We start from the raw sequence: 19,696 nt of genomic DNA on the forward strand, positions 1-19,696 counted from the left end.
CAACCTAAAACTCCTTTGTTCATTTACGAAGAAGCCAGCCGATGACTTAAGCCAGCCAAATATGCGCTTTATGTATTTCCAGCCTTATTTCGACTTTGGCTCTAGGCTCCTTTGTTCATTTTCGAAGAAGCCAGCCGATGACTTAAGCCAGCCAGATAAGCGCTTTATTTATTCCCACCTTAAGGGTAGAAATACATAAAGCGCATATTTGGCTGGCTTAAGTCATCGGCTGGGTTCTTCGTAAATTAACAAAGGAGTTTTAGGCTGGAAATATATAAAAAGCATATTTGGCTGGCTTAAGTCATCGGCTGGCTTCTTCGTAGATGAACAAAGGAGTTTTAGGTTGACTTAGTTCGATTTTGGCCCTGGGCTCCTTTGTTCATTTCCGAAGAAGCCAGCCGATGACTTAAGCCAGCCAGATAAGCGCTTTATGTATTTCCAGCTTTAGATTGTTGACTTAAGGTGAGAATACAAAAAAAGCTTGTTTGACTGGCCAAGTCATCGGTACGAAAGTACAAGAAGAGGTTCTAAAGGAACAAAGGAGTTTTAGATTGACTTAGTTCGATTTTGCCCCCTGTTCTTTTCCGAAGAAGCCAGCCGATGACTCACGGTGAGAGCACATAAAAGATTTTTTTGACTGGCTTAAGTCATCAGCAAGCTTCTTCGTAGAGTAACAAAGGCGTTTTAGGTTGATATAGTTCGATTTTGGCCCGACGCTCCTTTTTTATTTTCCAAAAGAGCCAGCCGATGACTTAAGTCAGTCAAAAAAGCGATTTATGTATTCTCACCTCTAAGCTAGTAAAACAGCCTTTTATGTATTCTCACCTTATGGTCCTCCTTCAAAGCCAGCTGGCTACCAAATTTAATGTTAGGGTGGAAATACATAAAGCGCTTATCTGGCTGGCTTAAAGCTGAGAATACATAAAGCGCTTATTTGGCTGGCTTAAGTCATCGGCTGGCTTCTTCGGAAATGAACAAAGGAGCCTAGGGCCAAAATCGAACTAGGTTAACCTAAAACTCCTTTGTTCATTTACGAAGAAGCCAGCCGATGACTTAAGCCAGTCAAATAAGCGCTTTATGTATTCCCAGCTTAAGTCATCGGCTGGCTTCTTCGGATATGAACAAAGGAGTTTTAGGCTGACTTAGTTCGATTTTGGCCCTAGGCTCCTTTATTCATTTCCGAAGAAGCCAGCCTAGGGCCAAAATCGACCTAAGTCAACCTGAAACTCCTTTGTTTCTCTACGAAGAAGCCAGCCCATGACTTAGGGTGGGAATACATAAAGCGCTTATTTGGCGGGCTTAAGTCTTCGAAATGAACAAAGGAGCCTAGGACCAAAATCGAACTAAGTCAACATAAAACTCCTTTGTTCATCTACGAAGAAGCCAGCCGATGACTTAAGCCATCCAAATAAGCGCTTTGTGTATTTCCAGCTGTAAGTCTGCCCAATAAACCCTTTATGTATTCCCACCTTAAGTCAGTTACCTTCTATGTACTGTACCTCAATTAGTAAAGGAAGAAATCAAATAAAAACTGCACATTTTATACGATACGTATACAATAACTGCCGACACAAAATGACGACACAAGATGGAACGGCGTGAATTGAAAAACGAATAGAAAAATTTTATTGGACGTTTACAAAAGCAGAAGTGTTCGGTGAAAGGACGGTGGTCTTTTTCGTTTTAACAAAAGTAGCCAGTTTGCTAACACAGTTCTTTTCCGTCTTAAAACTTTAACAAAGAACAAAATGAATGAAGAATACGATGCGATTGTCTTGGGAACCGGTCTTAAGGAGTGCATTTTGAGTGGTATGCTTTCTGTGTCTGGAAAGAAAGTATTGCATATCGACCGAAACAAGTACTACGGTGGTGAATCGGCTTCTATAACGCCTTTGGAAGAACTTTTCCAACGTTTTAATATCGAGGTCCCCGGCGATAAATATGGGCGCGGCCGTGATTGGAACGTGGACTTGATTCCAAAATTCTTAATGGCTAATGGACAGCTAGTTAAATTGTTAATACATACGGGCGTTACCCGTTACCTCGAATTTAAGTCCATCGAGGGTAGTTACGTCTATAAGGGAGGAAAAATAGCAAAGGTGCCCGTTGATCAAAAGGAGGCTTTAGCATCCGATTTAATGGGTAAGTTTAGTTTTGTCCAGAATAACGTATGGGTTTTTGCTAAATATAATCTGTAGTTACTAGACATGTATATATCGTCATTTTCTATCCCCTCTCACAATCTTTTTTGACACGTATTTTATAGTAGCGGTAACGAGCTTTGAAAAATTATACATAAAGGCGTAGAGATGACTGTGCGCGAAATTGTTTGTGTGTGGATGTTAACAATTATTGCATTACTTCTTTTGCTTATTCGTACTCTGTGTCTGATGATGAGATTCTGTAGGTTTGCTTTTTTCCTTATTACTATTTCTACATACAATATAGGAAAAATTAAAATTGAAATATTTTCCTCGTTTCCATTATAAATACATTTTTCATTTTTCTTGTCAAATACGACGAGGCTTAGTTATCGCAAATTTGTTCCAGAAACAGATGGAAATGAAATTGTACTTTGCGTATACAAACACCCGAATGAGGACTGAAGTAGCAACGACATTTTTATTTTATTGCGCACATCCTATAAAAAAAACCGTGTATGAAAGGAAATATGAAAAACAGCAACAAAAATTTTGGACTCGTAATACAGCTTAGCTTTTGTTGTTGGTTCTGTTCCATAGTACGGATTTATAGTACTTTTGCACGCAAAAATTTCGGAGTTAACTTTAAGTTTGTTATGTCCCCACTTTAGTTTGCTGTTTTTATCTGAAATTGATGGATATAAATTTGGGTACCGGGTAAAGGTTTTTTAGATTGTAAATTATACAGTATCTTAATAAGGGTAAAATTCGATACTTCAATGTTCATTAATGTGCCATTTATTTGCACATTGGACAAGATCTATGATAAACATCGTTCCTGTAAATTAAGATCTGGCTTAAAGTATAAGTTTTTATTAATTGAGACTGTAAAATGGATATAAATTAATTGGATACATAAAATAGAAAACTTATGAATTGAGATCATGACCCAACAGAAGACCGGCAATTAAAGTTTAAATAACCTTTGGTTTACGTAACCGGTTTTAGACATAATACAGAGGAGTATATATGGCATATGGATTTCTCCCCGAAAAAGTTATATTGTTATAATCAGGATTAAAATGCCTACCTTTAGTAAAAATTTCACATATTTTTGTTCAGTTTCAACTTTTACATTTAACAGGTGTATACGATAACCAAATATTTTGTACAGTGTTGCTTGATAACCCAAAATCTTAAAATAAGAGCGAGCAAGGAGAGTAATTTTGACCGTCGCGTTACAGAGAGTTTGCAAAATCTTACTGAAAAAAAATTATAAAAAAATAATTTTACTATCCAGTAACATCAGCTGATAGAAAATACACGATATTTGGCCTAAGCAAACATTTTTACAAATTTCAGACAATAATTTTTTTGTTTTAATTATTTAATAAGCGTTTAACATTTTGATTACAAAAATCCAATTCTCATTAAATGTACCCAACAGCTCAAAAGAGTACCGCATACTTTTTGCGAAACAGTTGTTTTCTTGCTACATTTTATTTATTTATTTATTTATATCTTCACTTGTAACACAGAATCCTTCATGGCCTAAAATAAAGCATTACAAAGCATTACAATAATCCTGATAATGTAAACTAATTTAATGATATTGGCTCCCCAGCCTGATCTACTAAATAAAGTACATGTTGATGAAAGAAAGGTTGTATGGTCCATTAGCAACAAAATATAAAAATATTAAATTACAGAAAAATGTTCACTTAACTTACTTAATGTTTGTTTGATAACTTTTTGCAAAATTTACACTCAAGAGAAAAAATTCTCTCACAGTATACGCTAGTGCGTAATTTTTACTGGATAATTACAGTATATATCTGTTGTTTGTATCGGTAGTTCTTAGCCACAACTTTATTTTCGTTGATTACTTATGTACTGGGACTTTGTTAATTGCCGAAATTATGACATTGGTAAATTACTTCTACCGATAATTGTCGTTAGATGAAAGTTGAATAAAACATATGATTTCGGACGCGTGTTTGTTCAAAAGTCCTTCTGTATAACCCAAGTACTTAAGGTACATGTACCTCAATATTCAAAAATAAATTGTATAACAAATAAAACAAACAAAAATAAGTTCTGTCAATGTTAAATCTTTCATTCACACTTTTTCTTAATTTTTTTGTGAGTTCGTTTTGGATAAATACCTGTTCATTTTCTAGAAATTAGGTTTCTATAATTCCCAAAATGTTAATTAAACTAATTTAAAGTCGTAATCCGATATATACTTTAATAACTTATTTTTAATTTATACATACGCTGGAGATTTATAAAATTATTTTTGACAATTAAAAATATATGCTAAGATTTTAGTAAACATTTATTTATAAGAAATTCTTACATACCTATCTTATGGTTCGTTCCACAAGTATATATATATTTATTATTTTTTCAAATTTTTAATTCTTTTCTCTTAAAATTTGTAAAAATTTGTATCTTTACCTTAACATTGATCTGAAAATATGTATATATATTTCGGAAATAGAACTCCATAAAATAAAAGTTCCAACATTGATATTAATAAAAATGATATACATCATATTTTCTGTGAGTCTAACTGGTGAAAGCAATTTTTGAGTAACCTCTTTGTTACTCTCAAAGAAAAAAGTGACTACATACGGGGCAATGAACTAAAGTTTTCATAGTCAATGCTACGAAAGGGAAGTAAGCATATTTTGGTGTATTATCTAGCATTGTTGCGCATTTTCTACTTTCCCTTGGCAAGTTTAAAGGCAGATGGCAATAAAATTAAAATGACTCACTGCTATTTTCATACTCTACGCCACTTTATGCCTTTTGAGCATTTGTTTGTACCAGGCCTACCCAACACCCGACGTGCCGTACAAATCATTCACATTCCCCAAATGATAAAATGTTTTTTTTTGCGTCTGTAAAATATACCCCTTTGATTAAGAATACTTCTTGGGTTGGTTTTCAATTCAGCTTTTCAATTTATTATTTGACAAATTGTCCACACCAGTAAACGTTATGCAAGCCACACGCGATACAACTGGTTGTACAACTTGGAGAGTACTCAAATGAAATTGTAATCGACATGCCCACAAACGTTACAATCGGTTGGTACAACATGCCAAATATCAAAAAATCTTGATTTTTTATACAAACGAGACACAACTTCGTACAACCGGGCCACAAACAATACAATCTTTAATGCAACCTCTCCATGTTGTACTACCAGTTGTATCGTGGGTGACTTGCATTATAGACAAACAATTTTTTTCTTTTCATTACGAATACATATAAAAGTAAAGCCTACTATTGTAACATAAAAAAGCATATGGTTCTCGGTTAACTCAATATATTTTTGCATGGTAACATAAATTAGTTTTTATTCAACTTTTTTATTGATCATTACAAGTTAAAAAATATGAAAATAATAGGAATGTTTATAATTCAAGATGTGACATGTTGTTACTATTTCTGGGAAAATATAAAATAAAACAACGTTCCTTGTAAATATTAGGAAAACCCAGGAAAAACTAATCAGACCCAAACCAACAAATATATTAATTAAATGTTAAGACAATCACATACAACTTTCCAAGCCGAGCTAACTCCTCATTTCAAGAAATCTAGCAGCTGCAAGGGTTTTGTTAATATATCAGCAATCTGTTTATCTGGTGGAATATAGACAACAGTTATTAGTTTAATTTCAACTTATTCTCTTGAAAATGATATTTAATATCAATATGTTTTGATCGTTTGTGACATTTAGGGTTTTTCATGTACTTATGCAGCCTTGATTATCCTCGTAAACTCTAATAGGCATATTCAACTCTTTTAATACTACTCGCTAATGATTTTAACCATAGAGGTTTCCTTACTGCTTTAAACAAAGACCTCTATTCAGCTTCTGTTGATGAAGCTGCTACAGAGTTCTGTTTCTTTCTGTTCCAACAAATTAGACAGGCTCCAAATATTTTACACAAATAACGAGTTGTTCTCTTCCGATCAATCTCACGTCCACCCCAATCAGCATATACATATCCAAAAAATATGTCACTGTGATTATCGTTGAGGTATTTAACACTCGTTTAAGACATTGTCATAACTCTTATTGCTCTTATTACCATAGCGACTTGATATATTAATTGCCGTACTTAAATCAGGCCGCTTACATAACATGACCTACATTAAGCATCCGATTAGTTTACGACATGGTGTGTCATATTTTTCATCCGAGTTAAGTTCTTCGTAATTCAGTTTGCATGACAGTGGAGTACTGACAGGCTAACAGTCATGCATTTTAAATTTTCTCAATATATGCCGACTCACTGAAATATACTATATTTTTATCTCTCTCTATCCTTATACCTATAAAATATTTGATTTCGAATAAATCTGCCATTTTAAACCTGTTCAATAAATATCTTTTAAAATTAACGACTGTTTTATCATTAGCCGTAGCAATTACCAAGTCGTCTACGTACGAATTATCAAGTGTATCACCCTTATCAAGAATGTATAAACAGCTATTCACTGCTGAGTTAACAAATCCTATTTTCTTCAGGACATTTTTAAGAACTTCAAACCAACACCTTGCAGATAAATTGACTTATTTAGTTTACAAATGTTATCATCCCCACAATCGAATCCTTGTTGAACTTTCATGTAGATTTCCTCCTTCAATATTACATTCAGAAAGTCTGTCTTTACATCCATGTGATGTACCTTTAAATTGTACTGGTTTGAAAAACCATCCGAATGCAAATTCTAGCCACAGGTACAAAGGTTTCATAGAATCAACTAAGTACACTTGGGTAAATCCTCGAGCAAAAAGCCTGGCCTTGTATCTTACTGGGTTTCCTTTTACATCATGTTTCAATGAAAAAACCCATTTACAATCAACTACATTGTTACCAATAGGTTTTGATACAAGAGTCCATGTCTCGTTGTGAAAATGTGATCTAAGCTCATCGTTTATTGCTTTTTCCCAATGTTTTCTATCGTTTCTATTTTCAATTTCATTAAAAAATGTCGGTACATCAGAATGATCTTGAATACCTATCACACATTCCAAGAAACAATCATCTTCTCTGTGTGAAATTTGTGGTTTGTCCCTAAGTCTTCCCCTTCTTCTGATCTCTGTTTCGGTTTCCGAATTGGACAACTGATAATTGAACTCCTACTCCTCGCAATGTCGGTCCGTTTACGTATATATTTTGACGATTTCAGCAACATTATTCACCGGAATCGTTTCAAATTTCGTATTGAAAGATCTTAATAGTTATTACATTTTGTTGTAAAAAATGCAGGTCCACGTCTTCGTATAGCCTCCACGTTTTCTGGTTCAACATTCTCTTTAATTACATTCCTGGAATTTACCATATTCCTTTCATTCATGATAACGTCTCTAGCTATCAAAAACTTTCCACATCCCAGACTTTATATCCATTTGATTCATATCCAACGAATATTCCCTTGGATGATTTTTAATCAAATTTTCGTATTTTATTATGCACATACACCGTTGAACCAAAAACCTTTAAATATTTAAACTTGGCTTTTTACTCTGCCATTTCCTTATCATCCGTTCGGATATACTGTTTAGTTGAGGTGTATGTGGAACTGTTAAATGATTGCTAATTCCTTTTTGAACACAATAATCTTTCATTTCAGAAGATAGACATTCTCTAATATTATCTACATGATCAAAATGAGATTCGCTTTAACTATAAAATCCTTAAAAACAAAATACATCTGACTTATGAGCTATTAAATACGTCACGCAATAATGTATATTTTGGTCAACAAAAATTACATCATAATTCTTTTCATCATTTGTAGAAGTCCTTATCGGACCCAAACATCCGAATGGATAATAAATAAATGTCTTTTTATATGTTCTTTGTCTTTCGTTTTACTTAATGACAACCTACATTGCTTACCATCTATACATCTTCGCATAAATCATTCAGGTTTTGTATTTTTAAAAAGATTTGTGTCACTTAACATGCCCTTGCTTTTTATTTCCAAAAATTTCCCTTTTGATACATTTCATGCCACAATCGATAGTTTTCATTTCTTAATGTTTTTGATGTGTAAATGTTTGAAACAGCTCAAAATCTACAGTTGGAATATTATTATCCAAATCCATTTTCAATTTGGGTTGTTGCAGTTTGAACTGTTTTCCACTATCGATTTTTTTTCATTTAACTGTTTTTAATTTCCGTAACAATATTGTCCTTTTTCACACTTGATTTAGAAGTTTTGTGTAATTTGAATCTACTTTTATTTTTGAAATTATGTGAACATATTTTTTATTGCATCTTTGATTGTTATCAACGCCTTGTAGAAATTTTGCACTGGTGTCTTGGTTATCGTTTATCAATTATATCTCATGATCAAGTAATCGAGTTTTTACAAATGCCAATGTTAAGTTATCCTCCTATCTCCGTTGTGACGCCATCATACGCTGATTCATTTCCTCAATTTTAGCTCTGGAAGCCATTAACTCAGTAAACAAGTCAACGAATATGATGAAATGATTCATTAAAAAAGTAAAACCTTTTAAGCTTTAATGACAGTAGTCTTTTTCGCACCGCCATTTGTGATGCCAAACTCTTCCGTTTATATATTGCATCCAAAATTTGCTTTGCTATACTTCCAGTGTTTGCAAAACCAAGAAAAGAATCGCCTAGATATTCGATGGTTACGTTTTTTGCAGTTCGTTCACTTCTTATCCATTCTGGGTTTAATTCTTTCGGGAGTTCTATTTATGTACTTTCGATGCGTAACATAAATTTGTTTTTATTCAAATATTTTTATGTTTCCCAATGAACAATTGTGGTGCAATTTTCCAACAGCGTCCTTATTAACCAAATACGCAAGGTCCATATCTTCAAGGAAACCAAACAAAAAGATTTCGTCCAAATGGATCGTATTTTGTTATGGAACGTTTATATTATTATCGTTATTTGAACACATTTGTTCAAATTGGAAATTTTATTCGACGTATTTCTGTAATATTCATATAAATAGAAGTATTTAACTTCTCGATTCATACATGTCCGTCTGTCCTATATGTTTGTAACTCAAGTGCAGGTCGCATTTATTGTCAAATTAAGAAAACTTTGCACGATGTATTTCTTTGACCCAACAAAATGATAGTTCACTAATATCAAATCAAATAGAATTTAGCCTAGGTGTAAAGAATGGTGAAAATCGAATCAGATTTAGTATGGCTTACATTTATATATTTCCCAAATATGTGCATGTATTGCACCAACCGTGCTACGATTATCGAATTAGATTAAATTTAAGCTCATGCTATGAATTTCGACAAGAATGTAATATAAGATTTATTTCCTTCTAATTTGGTGTATGTATGTATGTAAATCACCACAACTCCGTAGTGCATCTGATGAATTTTTCCAAAATCTTTTATGCATAACCGAATCAGAGTGACTTAGCATTTTCCACTGATTACCACCGGATTACATTTTTGTTGTCAAACACTCGGTTCTATTCATTCGTGAATGTGCATCAGAGGGCTGCAATGAGTATGATTGAGTAAGCTTTGATCGCACTTAGTGGAAATACAATCAAACTCAAGCAGTCGGTCAGATGTAGCATGTTTATTCGAGTTGCTCAAGCGAAACGAAAAAGTTGTGAGCAAACATGAATTGATCGAAGCCATAGAAAAATGAAAGTATAGACAACAAAAAGTCAGTTTTGTCTTTTTATCCAGTTGGCCTTCATCATGTTTTGCATAGTCAAAATGCTGATTTACACGTTTAACCCACTCGACTTCGAAAACACATTTTATGTTTTTAAAGATTTTCACTTCATTATTTCGGAATTTTCCGGTGTCATCATGTACTTTTCACATTTCTTTTATTATGGAACAATTTTTCAACTGCAAATATCCTACAGTTTTTGTTATTTTTAACATTTTAGAATTGAGTGACTTCAATATTTTCACTCATACCCCTAAAACGATAAAGACGACATCTGGAGGTCCGATTTTTTACAAGACAAGTGGTGAGAGTTTTTCGTTGTCAATATTTTCATTTGTCTATGTCGAAGCTCTGTGTTCGCAATGTCACAGGAGTGAACTACTATCAGTGTCGCCGTTTTGGGCGTTTCCGTCCAAATTTGGGCGGAAAAAATATAAATTTTGTGGTTTGGGCGGATTTTTCCATATTGGGTACAAATTTATTTTTCATTGTTTATTTTTACGTAATTTAATTTTTTTTATTACTGAATTTTATATTTTTTTTATTGAAATGAATCGTTATTTATTTTATAGATTTTTGTTAAGTTTTTTAATAATATATATAATACATTAGGCTATAGTCGTGCGGGGCCGACCATGTGATACCCTACAACACTACAATATGTTAGAAGCCCCCTCATGTCCAAATCCATTTTGGAAGATTTCGCTTTTGAAATTATGTCACGGAGCACTGCCCAGATATTACCCTTAGCATTTTGACCAGGGACATTTTCCTAATATTTATGCACTCCGTCGTGCTGTTAGTTTTTGTGGTCCATTTTACGGCTAAATATATTCCAATGGTCATCCAAAATGCCAGAATTCTTCCCTGTACTTACCTATCTTCTCAGGCGTGTCGACTCATCTATATGATTTGCTTGTCTACGATATTTGCCTATATTCGTCAACGAAACCAGCATAAAAAAGCCAGAAGTTCGCCTATTGAGTATCGCCTGTATGTAATGTTGGTATTTTTTACACAAAAGTAGTGGTCCATTGTACCCGCTGTCCTAAGCTCTAAATTCATGCGAGATTTCGTTTCCTTAGGTTTATATTTGGGACCTTTATAACGGCTGCAAAATCAGGAACATTTTGTGTTGCTGGTCCATTTCAACCCCTAAATATATTGCGGACATCTTTGAAAAAATAGGCCTAGCCCTTCTGAGCCTAACCCTACCTTTGTGAAAACGATAATTGCAATCAGTATATAAATAATAACCCTAACCTTTGTTGTAAAGTGAAAAAATATTACAAAACAAATACTTCAATATTATAAGTCAATTTGAAAAAATCGCATGCGATAAAAAATATGAAAAAATAAAAAAATGTCACAAAATACTACAAAATCTATATGAACATCATTATTGGTATCTTTTTATACGATTTTTTAGTATTTATACTTTAATGCCACAAGGGCATTCTAAATTGACAAAATTTGTCAAAATCGCTCCAGCCATTCTGAAGATCTAAGCATTCTAGATGACATCCCCTTCCTTTGTATATATACATTGTATATATATCTCTATATATATCCGATATTTTTACTATCGGCATCTACGTAACGGTCAGAATTGACCTGTTCGTCTATTTGTGATTTCGCCGGCAGAAAAAATATTCGCGGATTAATGGAAAAATTGACTTTTATCGCAAATGCTATGGTCTACTAAACCACTAAATATTACCCGATGACCATTAAAATTGGAAGGCCCAGTCCAAAGCCCCATGCTAAATTTCGCTTGGATTGGTCTATAATTGTGACCTGTAGAGCAACTGCAAAATCAGGAAATTGTTCAGTTTTTGGTCCATTTCAACCCCTAAATATTATGCGATAATATCCAAAAGAAATAGGGATCTATTCTGACCTTAATTTCGTGAAGATCGGTGATTACAAATTAGCATGGACAGACGGACGGACATACATAGCTAGATCGACTCAGCTCGGCGAGATAGGAAGATCCACATATACTTTCCTATGTTGGAAACCAATATTTCCTGGTGTTACTCAAACTTTTAATACCCCCAACACATAGTGTTTATATATATATATATATATATATATATATATATATATATATATATATATATATATATATATATATATATATATATATATATATATATATATATCGGTCTCCGATCTTTTTGGTATATATATATATATATTTGTATATGAAGATCTTTATAATTCTGATATTTTGATTTACGGAAGAAGTAAAAAAGGTAACTTATTGTCACATAGCCTTTATCTTGGTTGTGGGTATTTATAATCCAATTACGAGCCACACAAAATATTGAAGTCACGCTAATAAACTGGTGGAATCATTGAATCATGGGGAACAACTTCCAATAATTTTTGCTGGGATGTTAATGGGCGTTTAATTTTTTTCAACAATTTTGATCTCAGAACTAAACAAAACCACAAACATTTCAATGCCAGAACTACACAAACAATACGAGTGCCCTAATATACGCTATCGGTTTTGTTTCTTTTCGTACACCGGTAAACCACCAGAAAACCAGTAAGGAAAAGTCAAAAGTCGGTCGGATGTGACAAAATTTAGGTCATTTGGACTGTTATTGTCCATTTAGTGCACAATTAAACCGATCGGTTGAAGATTTATATGGGAGCTATATCTAAATCTAAACCGATATCAATGGGGTTCGTCCTTGAGGCAAACACACATTGTTTGGAAAGTTTCATCTCAATCGGATAATAAATGCGACCTGCATATTGTTCACAAGAATAAATGGACAGATGGACGGACTAATATGCATAAATCGACTCAGAAAGTGATGCTATGAAGAAAGTGATTCAAAAGTAACTATGGATATATCTCGCTTTCTTCTCCATTTTACAAACAAATGCACAAAGACATAATATCCTTACCACTATGTGGTGTAGGGTATAATGACTGCATTCGTTTCATATAGTTTATTTTCGGACTCTGCCTATCAGTCTTATTAAGGGTTTCTAAAGAAGAATGTCTAATAAATAGTACTATGTTGTGGGTGAGGAATGATAATTTTTAAGAGTATTTAACTTTTAGCATGCATTTCCGCCATTTGCCTAAACGGGTTTAATTCGTCGACCGATTATTATCCGAACAAGTAGATATTAAAAAATCCTTTTTTGCTTTTATTTTCAGGAATGTTTGAAAAACGACGCTTTCGTAACTTCTTAATTTATGTCCAAGATTTTAAGGAAGATGATCCAAAGACTTGGAAGGATTTTGATCCCGTCAAATCGAATATGCAAGCACTGTACGATAAATTTGGCTTGGACAAGAATACACAAGATTTTACTGGACATGCTTTGGCATTATTCCGGGATGATGAATACTTGAATGAACCAGCTGTTAAAACCATTCAACGTATTAAGTTGTATTCAGATTCTTTAGCCAGATACGGAAAGTCTCCATATCTATATCCCATGTATGGTTTGGGCGAATTACCACAAGGCTTTGCACGTTTGTCGGCTATTTATGGTGGTACCTATATGCTCGACAAACCTATTGACGAAATTGTTGTTGGTGAGGGAGGCAAAGTTGTTGGGGTGCGTTCAGGCGAAGAAGTTGCTAAGTGCAAACAAGTCTATTGCGATCCAAGCTATGTCCCAGATAAGGTAGGTAAAAATGTTATATATTGTGAATTATGTTTAAAAATTTTCTTGTTTATTTGAAAATATAACAGGTACGAAAGAAGGGTCAAGTTATACGTTGCATTTGTTTATTGGACCATCCAATTGGTAATACTAAAGATGCTTTGTCTACACAAATAATCATTCCACAAAAACAAGTTGGTCGCAAATCAGATATTTATGTTTCTTTAGTTAGCCATGCTCATCAAGTGGCTGCTAAAGGCTGGTTTGTCGGCATGGTCTCTACGACCGTAGAAACCGAACAACCAGAAAATGAGATAAAACCAGGTTTGGACCTGTTGGAACCAATAGCACAAAAATTCATTTCGATCTCTGACTATTTTGAACCCATTGACAACGGTGGCGACTCTCAAATTTTCATCTCCGAGTCCTACGATGCTACTACACACTTTGAAACAACTTGCCTGGATGTTTTGGACATTTTCAAGCGAGGTACAGGTGAAGATTTCGATTTTTCCAAAATTAAACATGAGTTGGGTGATGAAGATCAGTAAAGCTCTAAATACGTTCTATTTCGACACAATTAACATCAAAACCATTTGGCAGTTACCTGGGGGAATCAAAATGGCTAAATACACGTATAACTGAAACCCAAATTAAAATAATAAAACAAATTGTAACGAGAAAACAATATGCATACATATTATCATAAATTAAAAATATAACATACGCTTTAAAGCAAACATCAATAAAAGTGGAGCCGTAAAAAGCTTGAGTAAATATTGGAACACATAAAACAACAGTAAAATGTTATTTTTCGTACATCGCCCAAAATGATTTTATAGAAACACAGCCCCCTGCTTCTTTGAAATAAACAAAAAGATCGATTCTTTAACAAAGTCTTTTAAATATATACATATATCTCATTGTATGAAATGGTTGATAAAAGAAACCAATCGAACACATGATTAGAAAATAAAATCAATTTATATTACTCAAATTAAGTTACTCTTTTCGTCTTTTTTAATATATTTAGCCTACCACGCGTTATTTTATATGAACATAGGGTGCTTGATTGGTAAAATGTGTAGCTATTTTGTCGGATCACATTGAATGTTAATAATGCTCATTAACAAAACTTGAGAAAAATATATTTTTTACCAATTATTTTTTAGGGAAATGAGAAATATTTTAGTTTAAATTTGAATAAAATTATATTCTATACTAATAAATTTCTACCAATTTGATTTTTCTTTAGTTTTTTTTTTTCTATAAATTTTTCATTTTTATGTGTAATTTAAATAATTTTCTTTACACATTTAATCTATTGTTTGAAGAGTGCAACTCGGTATTAAATTAGATAGATTGTACAAGTAGTTGTTGTTGTAGTAGTAATATTACTTTTATGAACTACTAATCAGGTTCTGATTTAATGTCCAGGTAGATTTGGGAGGACAATTAAGAAGATTTAGTGTATTGTACTCATGACTCATACTGTAGCTCCCAACGATGTGCTGCAATGAAAGCATATTATTGTTATAAGGGAAGAATCATCGTCCACTAGAGTCATGAGGAGGCACCCAGAAGCTAGTTTTCTCAACGCCACAGGCCTTTGATAAGTCGAGAGCATCCCTACTTTTTTATGATACTGCTTAACTTCTTCTGAACCTGTGGAGGACCCCTTCCCATTTTCCAAGCTAACGACGGGTTGTGGACTTTAGTAAGATAGACGACTTCCGGTGTATTCAGTTGTTTCAAAATTATTATTGATATTCGTTCCGGGCCCAACGCTTTGGATGACTTAGCGTTTCGGATGTCATTTGGAATACCACAAATCGTAAACTATGGGGGTACCTCCTCGGCGGGAATAGATCTTATACGACGTAATACTCTTCGCTTCGCCCTACCACTCTCGAGTTGCTCGACAAATTGGCGGTTATAATGCACACCAGCACACTTCGGATTAGTCACCGTTACGTAGTTAAGAGTGACTGCAGTCCTATCAACCGTTGCCCGTTGGTGAACTCTCTGAATTATGGCCAGTGAGATTTCCAATGGTTAAGGAAAATGCGGTAGTCAAAGGTTATGAAATTGGTCGATCTGCTTATAGAGACGATTATCGGTAGATGGTCTGAACCATGGTACAATAAGCTTCGTAAAACTACAGAAATACAGCCCTGAGGCTATGCCCGCTTCATGTCAAACTTGCATGCAAACAATTTTTTTTGCAATTGTTCAATATTTTCCCCATTTTTAAAATCAGTTAAGCAGCGCGAAAACTGGATGAGGTGCCTGGATTATGGTTAAAAATAGGATCTAAATAGTTCGATCTTTCAATTACATGGAAAAACTGGCGAATAGCTTCAATGCGCGTCCCGCAATGTACTCGTCTTCCAATCATTTTGAAAATAAAAAAAAAATAAAATAAAAAAATTGGCAGAAGTCGGGCACTCTTATCCAAGCCACACACTATACAACTGGTTGTACAACTTGGAGAGTTCCCAAATTGTGTGTTTTTGTCACAAACGATACAACTTGTGTACAACTTCTTGGTACAACTTCACTTTTCGTATAGCTTATTTGAGTTAAGATGACACCGGAAAAAAATCATGCTCTATAATTGATTCAATAGCTTTTATTTATAATTAATTTTTGAAATCCCATTTTATAAATTGAAATTCCTTTTTATAAATACATTAAAATCACACATTTGATTGGATTTCGTATTGTTTTGATGTGCGAAACAATGGTGTTGCCTCTTCAAAAATAAAAACAAAATGAAATTGTATGCGACATGCCTACTAACGTTACAATCGGTTGGTACAACATGTCAAATATCAAAACATTTTGATTTTCCATACAACCGAGACACAACTTCGTACAACCGGGCCACAACCGGGCCACAACCGGGCCACAAACGATACAATCTTGAATACAACCTCTCCCAGTTGTATAACTAGTTGTAACGTGTGTGACTTGTATTAGAAAAAAATTGTAATCAGTTGGTGCTCTACCTTATATTTTTATTGTACCATGGTCTGAACCAAGAAAAATTACGGGTTGTCAAGCCACGTAATTTATCAGACCGGGTGAGACTATGGTTATGTCTGGCGAACTGGACACTCTCTTCTTATTCGGGTGAAGGTAACCTCGTGTACTGTGCAAAATGTGGAGATTAACTGCTCCACATTTTGCACAGTAAACGCTGATTCCCTCTGTTCATTACCTGGGGCGGAATGGCGGAACTCGTGGTGGGCATTGAAAAAATCTAGTACCGATCGGTTATTGTCTTCAAAAAACGGGATTATGTTTGGCAAATAATGCAAAGATGCACAATCCGGAACGGGAACAGCATCATGTGGAGTAAGGTGATGCGCAAAGGGTTGTTCGACTCCGGTGGAGTTCCATACTCCAACGACGATTCGGACGTTGACGGCGAAGGCGCGAACTCGCTTGGAACTACGTTGTTGCGTAATCCCTCTAGCAACTAGGATAGTCTGAAACAATTCCTAAAACGCAGCTATTCTCTGCATCCATCACATAGCGCCGAGATAGATATATGGTTGATGATGTTTTGACTCCCATCTCTGCATCCATTGCATTGCACCTAGACATATCTGTGGTGGATAATGTTTTGACAAATAAAAACAATTCAATAAAAACTGTTTTAATAATAGGTTATGAGCCCATGCAGCATTAAAATAATAATCAAAAAAAATTGAGACAGAACATTTTTTAAAGAAATGTATATTGACATCAGCAGCAGACATCTGGGATGCTTTGAAGTTACAGTTTGAAGCGCAATCTAGGTATCAAGTTTTCAAAATATGCATTGATTTCCTTGAATTTGATTGAAATCCAAGCCGCGACGTGTGAATGCACATTGCATGATTAAAGACTGTTTGGCTGATTAAAGAATGTTCTACCCGAATTATTGCTTGTGAGCAAAATTTTAATAATATTATTAGGTCAGTTTGAAACGTTGAAATCTAGTTGAATGCTACAATAGAAAAATGAAAAATAATAAATAATAATAAATAAATAATAATCTAAATTTATTTATTTATTCAAACTCATTTGTGTAATACAGGGCCTCTAAGACCATAAAATCATATTACATAGCTAGCAAAACCTGAGTATTTAATACTTATAATAAAATACAAAAAAAAAAAATTAAAACTAAGATAATTTTTCTTCATTGGCGCCATAATAATATAATAAGACAAGTAAAATATAGCGTCCAAGCAAACAATAACTCAAATAGTTGTAATGCACTGCAATCATTATGAAGATCATTTCACCAAAAGTCAGAAAATCAGAAACACAGAAACATGGCTATTAAAAAAAGAAAACTACAGCTCAAAAGAAGTAAAATGAATAAAAAGTTTCTTCCTAAAAACATTATTAGAGTGGGAAAATATCCTCAGTTCATAGGGTAATAAATTCCAATTCCGTGCAATTCTAACTAACTAAGAACGATCTCGCATAAACATCCCTATAAATCCTTGGTATAACTATTTGAGGATTTCTTGTTGAATGAGAAAACATAAAGATACTGTATAGAGATGTTGGTGTGCGACATTTAATAATATTATAAAAGGCAACAAGAATTCTATAAGACACAAAATCAGTAAGATAACACCCCAGGAAAAGTTTAACATATCTAGATATATGATTTCTTCGGGGAACGTTGTAAACAAACGCACAACTGAATTTAAAATTCTCTGTAAACGAGTAAAATTGATCCCGATACAGCCCGAGATTACTTCCAAACCATATAGGATGTTAGACATCAGCACAGCATGAGCTAAATATTTTCTAATACGAAGAGGCATATATAATTTGGCGGAATAGATCTTTCTCAACAAAAAGCAAACTCTCCCAGATAAAGCATCAATATGTTGTCTAAAAGATAGTTCATTATCCATTAAAACACCTAAAATTTTGTGTGTGAGTAACAAATTCAATATTATTGTAATTTAAATGGACATTGATATAGTAAGCCGCATTATTACTCTTACCAAACATTAAAGCCTTAGTTTTTGACGGATTAATTGTAAGATAAATTGCTGATGCCCAATTAGAGAATTGCAGCAGACATTCATTTACATTGCTTTCAAACAATAATAAGTTATCACTATCTCCCGTTAAAATGAAGAAAATATCATCAGCAAACTGCAACGTTTCACAAGATTTAAACTGCATGGTATCACGCAAGTCATTAACATAAAGAAGGAATAATAGTGGTCCCAGTATAGAACCTTGCGGAACACCACTATTTAAACTCAGATTGGTTACCATTGATAGCAACAAACTGTGATCTATCTTTGATAAATGAATAAATCAGTTTACAGGCAGTTCCAGAAAAATGAAAATTATCTCTTAATTTAGTGATTAAATGACCAAAGTTAATGGAATTTAACGCTTTTGACAGATCAAGAGATTAAATGACACTTAATTTTCGTTCATTAATATTATGGCGGATGAAATCAGCGGCTTTTAAAAGTAAGTGTGCGGTGTTGTGCCTCTGGCAGAATGCAAACTGTGTGTCCGATATCATATTTGAAGTGTATTCGAAAATTTGATTCTTCAAAATCATTTCCATAATTTTTGAAATTTCTGGTAGGATTGATATTGGACGTAAGTCATCTGGACTATGAACGTTCTTAACTTTTGGTATAGGAACTACTCGGGCATGGGAAAGAGGACCAAGTCAAGATGAAATTGACCAAATCCAAAATATAGTTACATATCTAAGGAATGACAAGTTTAATTTTATTAATCCCCTCAAAAATCTCAACCACGGAAACACATCTGAAGGAAAAGGAATTAGTGTCATTAAACTGAGTAGAATTGGCCTGTGCGAAATAAGTATTTATATCATTGACATCAATATCAAATTCTGCGCTATCATGTTGCACACATCCCGAATTCCTGAGCACTTTCCAAATTTCAGACGAACTCATATTACCAAAAAGCTTTGAAAAATATCTCCTTTTTTCCTACGAATTACTGTCCTTGCTTTGTTACGATACCTACAATACTTTACCCAATTCTCCTGAGATGATTTCTCTGGAAAGCAGAATATGCTAGATCCCTTACAGATCTGATCCCTTACGAACTGAAGAAAACTGTATATTCTTTCTAACAATTGGTACACAAGAAAAAAGATCAGAATATGCTAGATCCCTTACAGATCTT

At 33.9% G+C, this 19,696-nt stretch overlaps 1 protein-coding gene across 1 annotated transcript; it reads left to right on the forward strand.

The window, feature by feature from the left end:
* Positions 1 to 1,620: 1,620 nt before the first annotated feature.
* LOC101899311 (rab GDP dissociation inhibitor alpha) lies at positions 1,621 to 14,499 on the forward strand. Its single transcript, XM_005186867.3, has 3 exons — positions 1,621 to 2,142; positions 13,044 to 13,519; positions 13,588 to 14,499. Exons 1-3 carry the CDS (start codon positions 1,749 to 1,751, stop codon positions 14,047 to 14,049), a joined length of 1,332 nt encoding a protein of 443 aa, XP_005186924.1. The 5' UTR covers positions 1,621 to 1,748; the 3' UTR covers positions 14,050 to 14,499.
* The last annotated feature ends 5,197 nt before the right edge of the window (positions 14,500 to 19,696 follow it).

The sequence above is a fragment of the Musca domestica genome, unplaced genomic scaffold (assembly GCF_030504385.1).
Source record: "Musca domestica strain aabys unplaced genomic scaffold, Musca_domestica.polishedcontigs.V.1.1 5, whole genome shotgun sequence".
NCBI classification, from domain to species: domain Eukaryota; kingdom Metazoa; phylum Arthropoda; class Insecta; order Diptera; family Muscidae; genus Musca; species Musca domestica.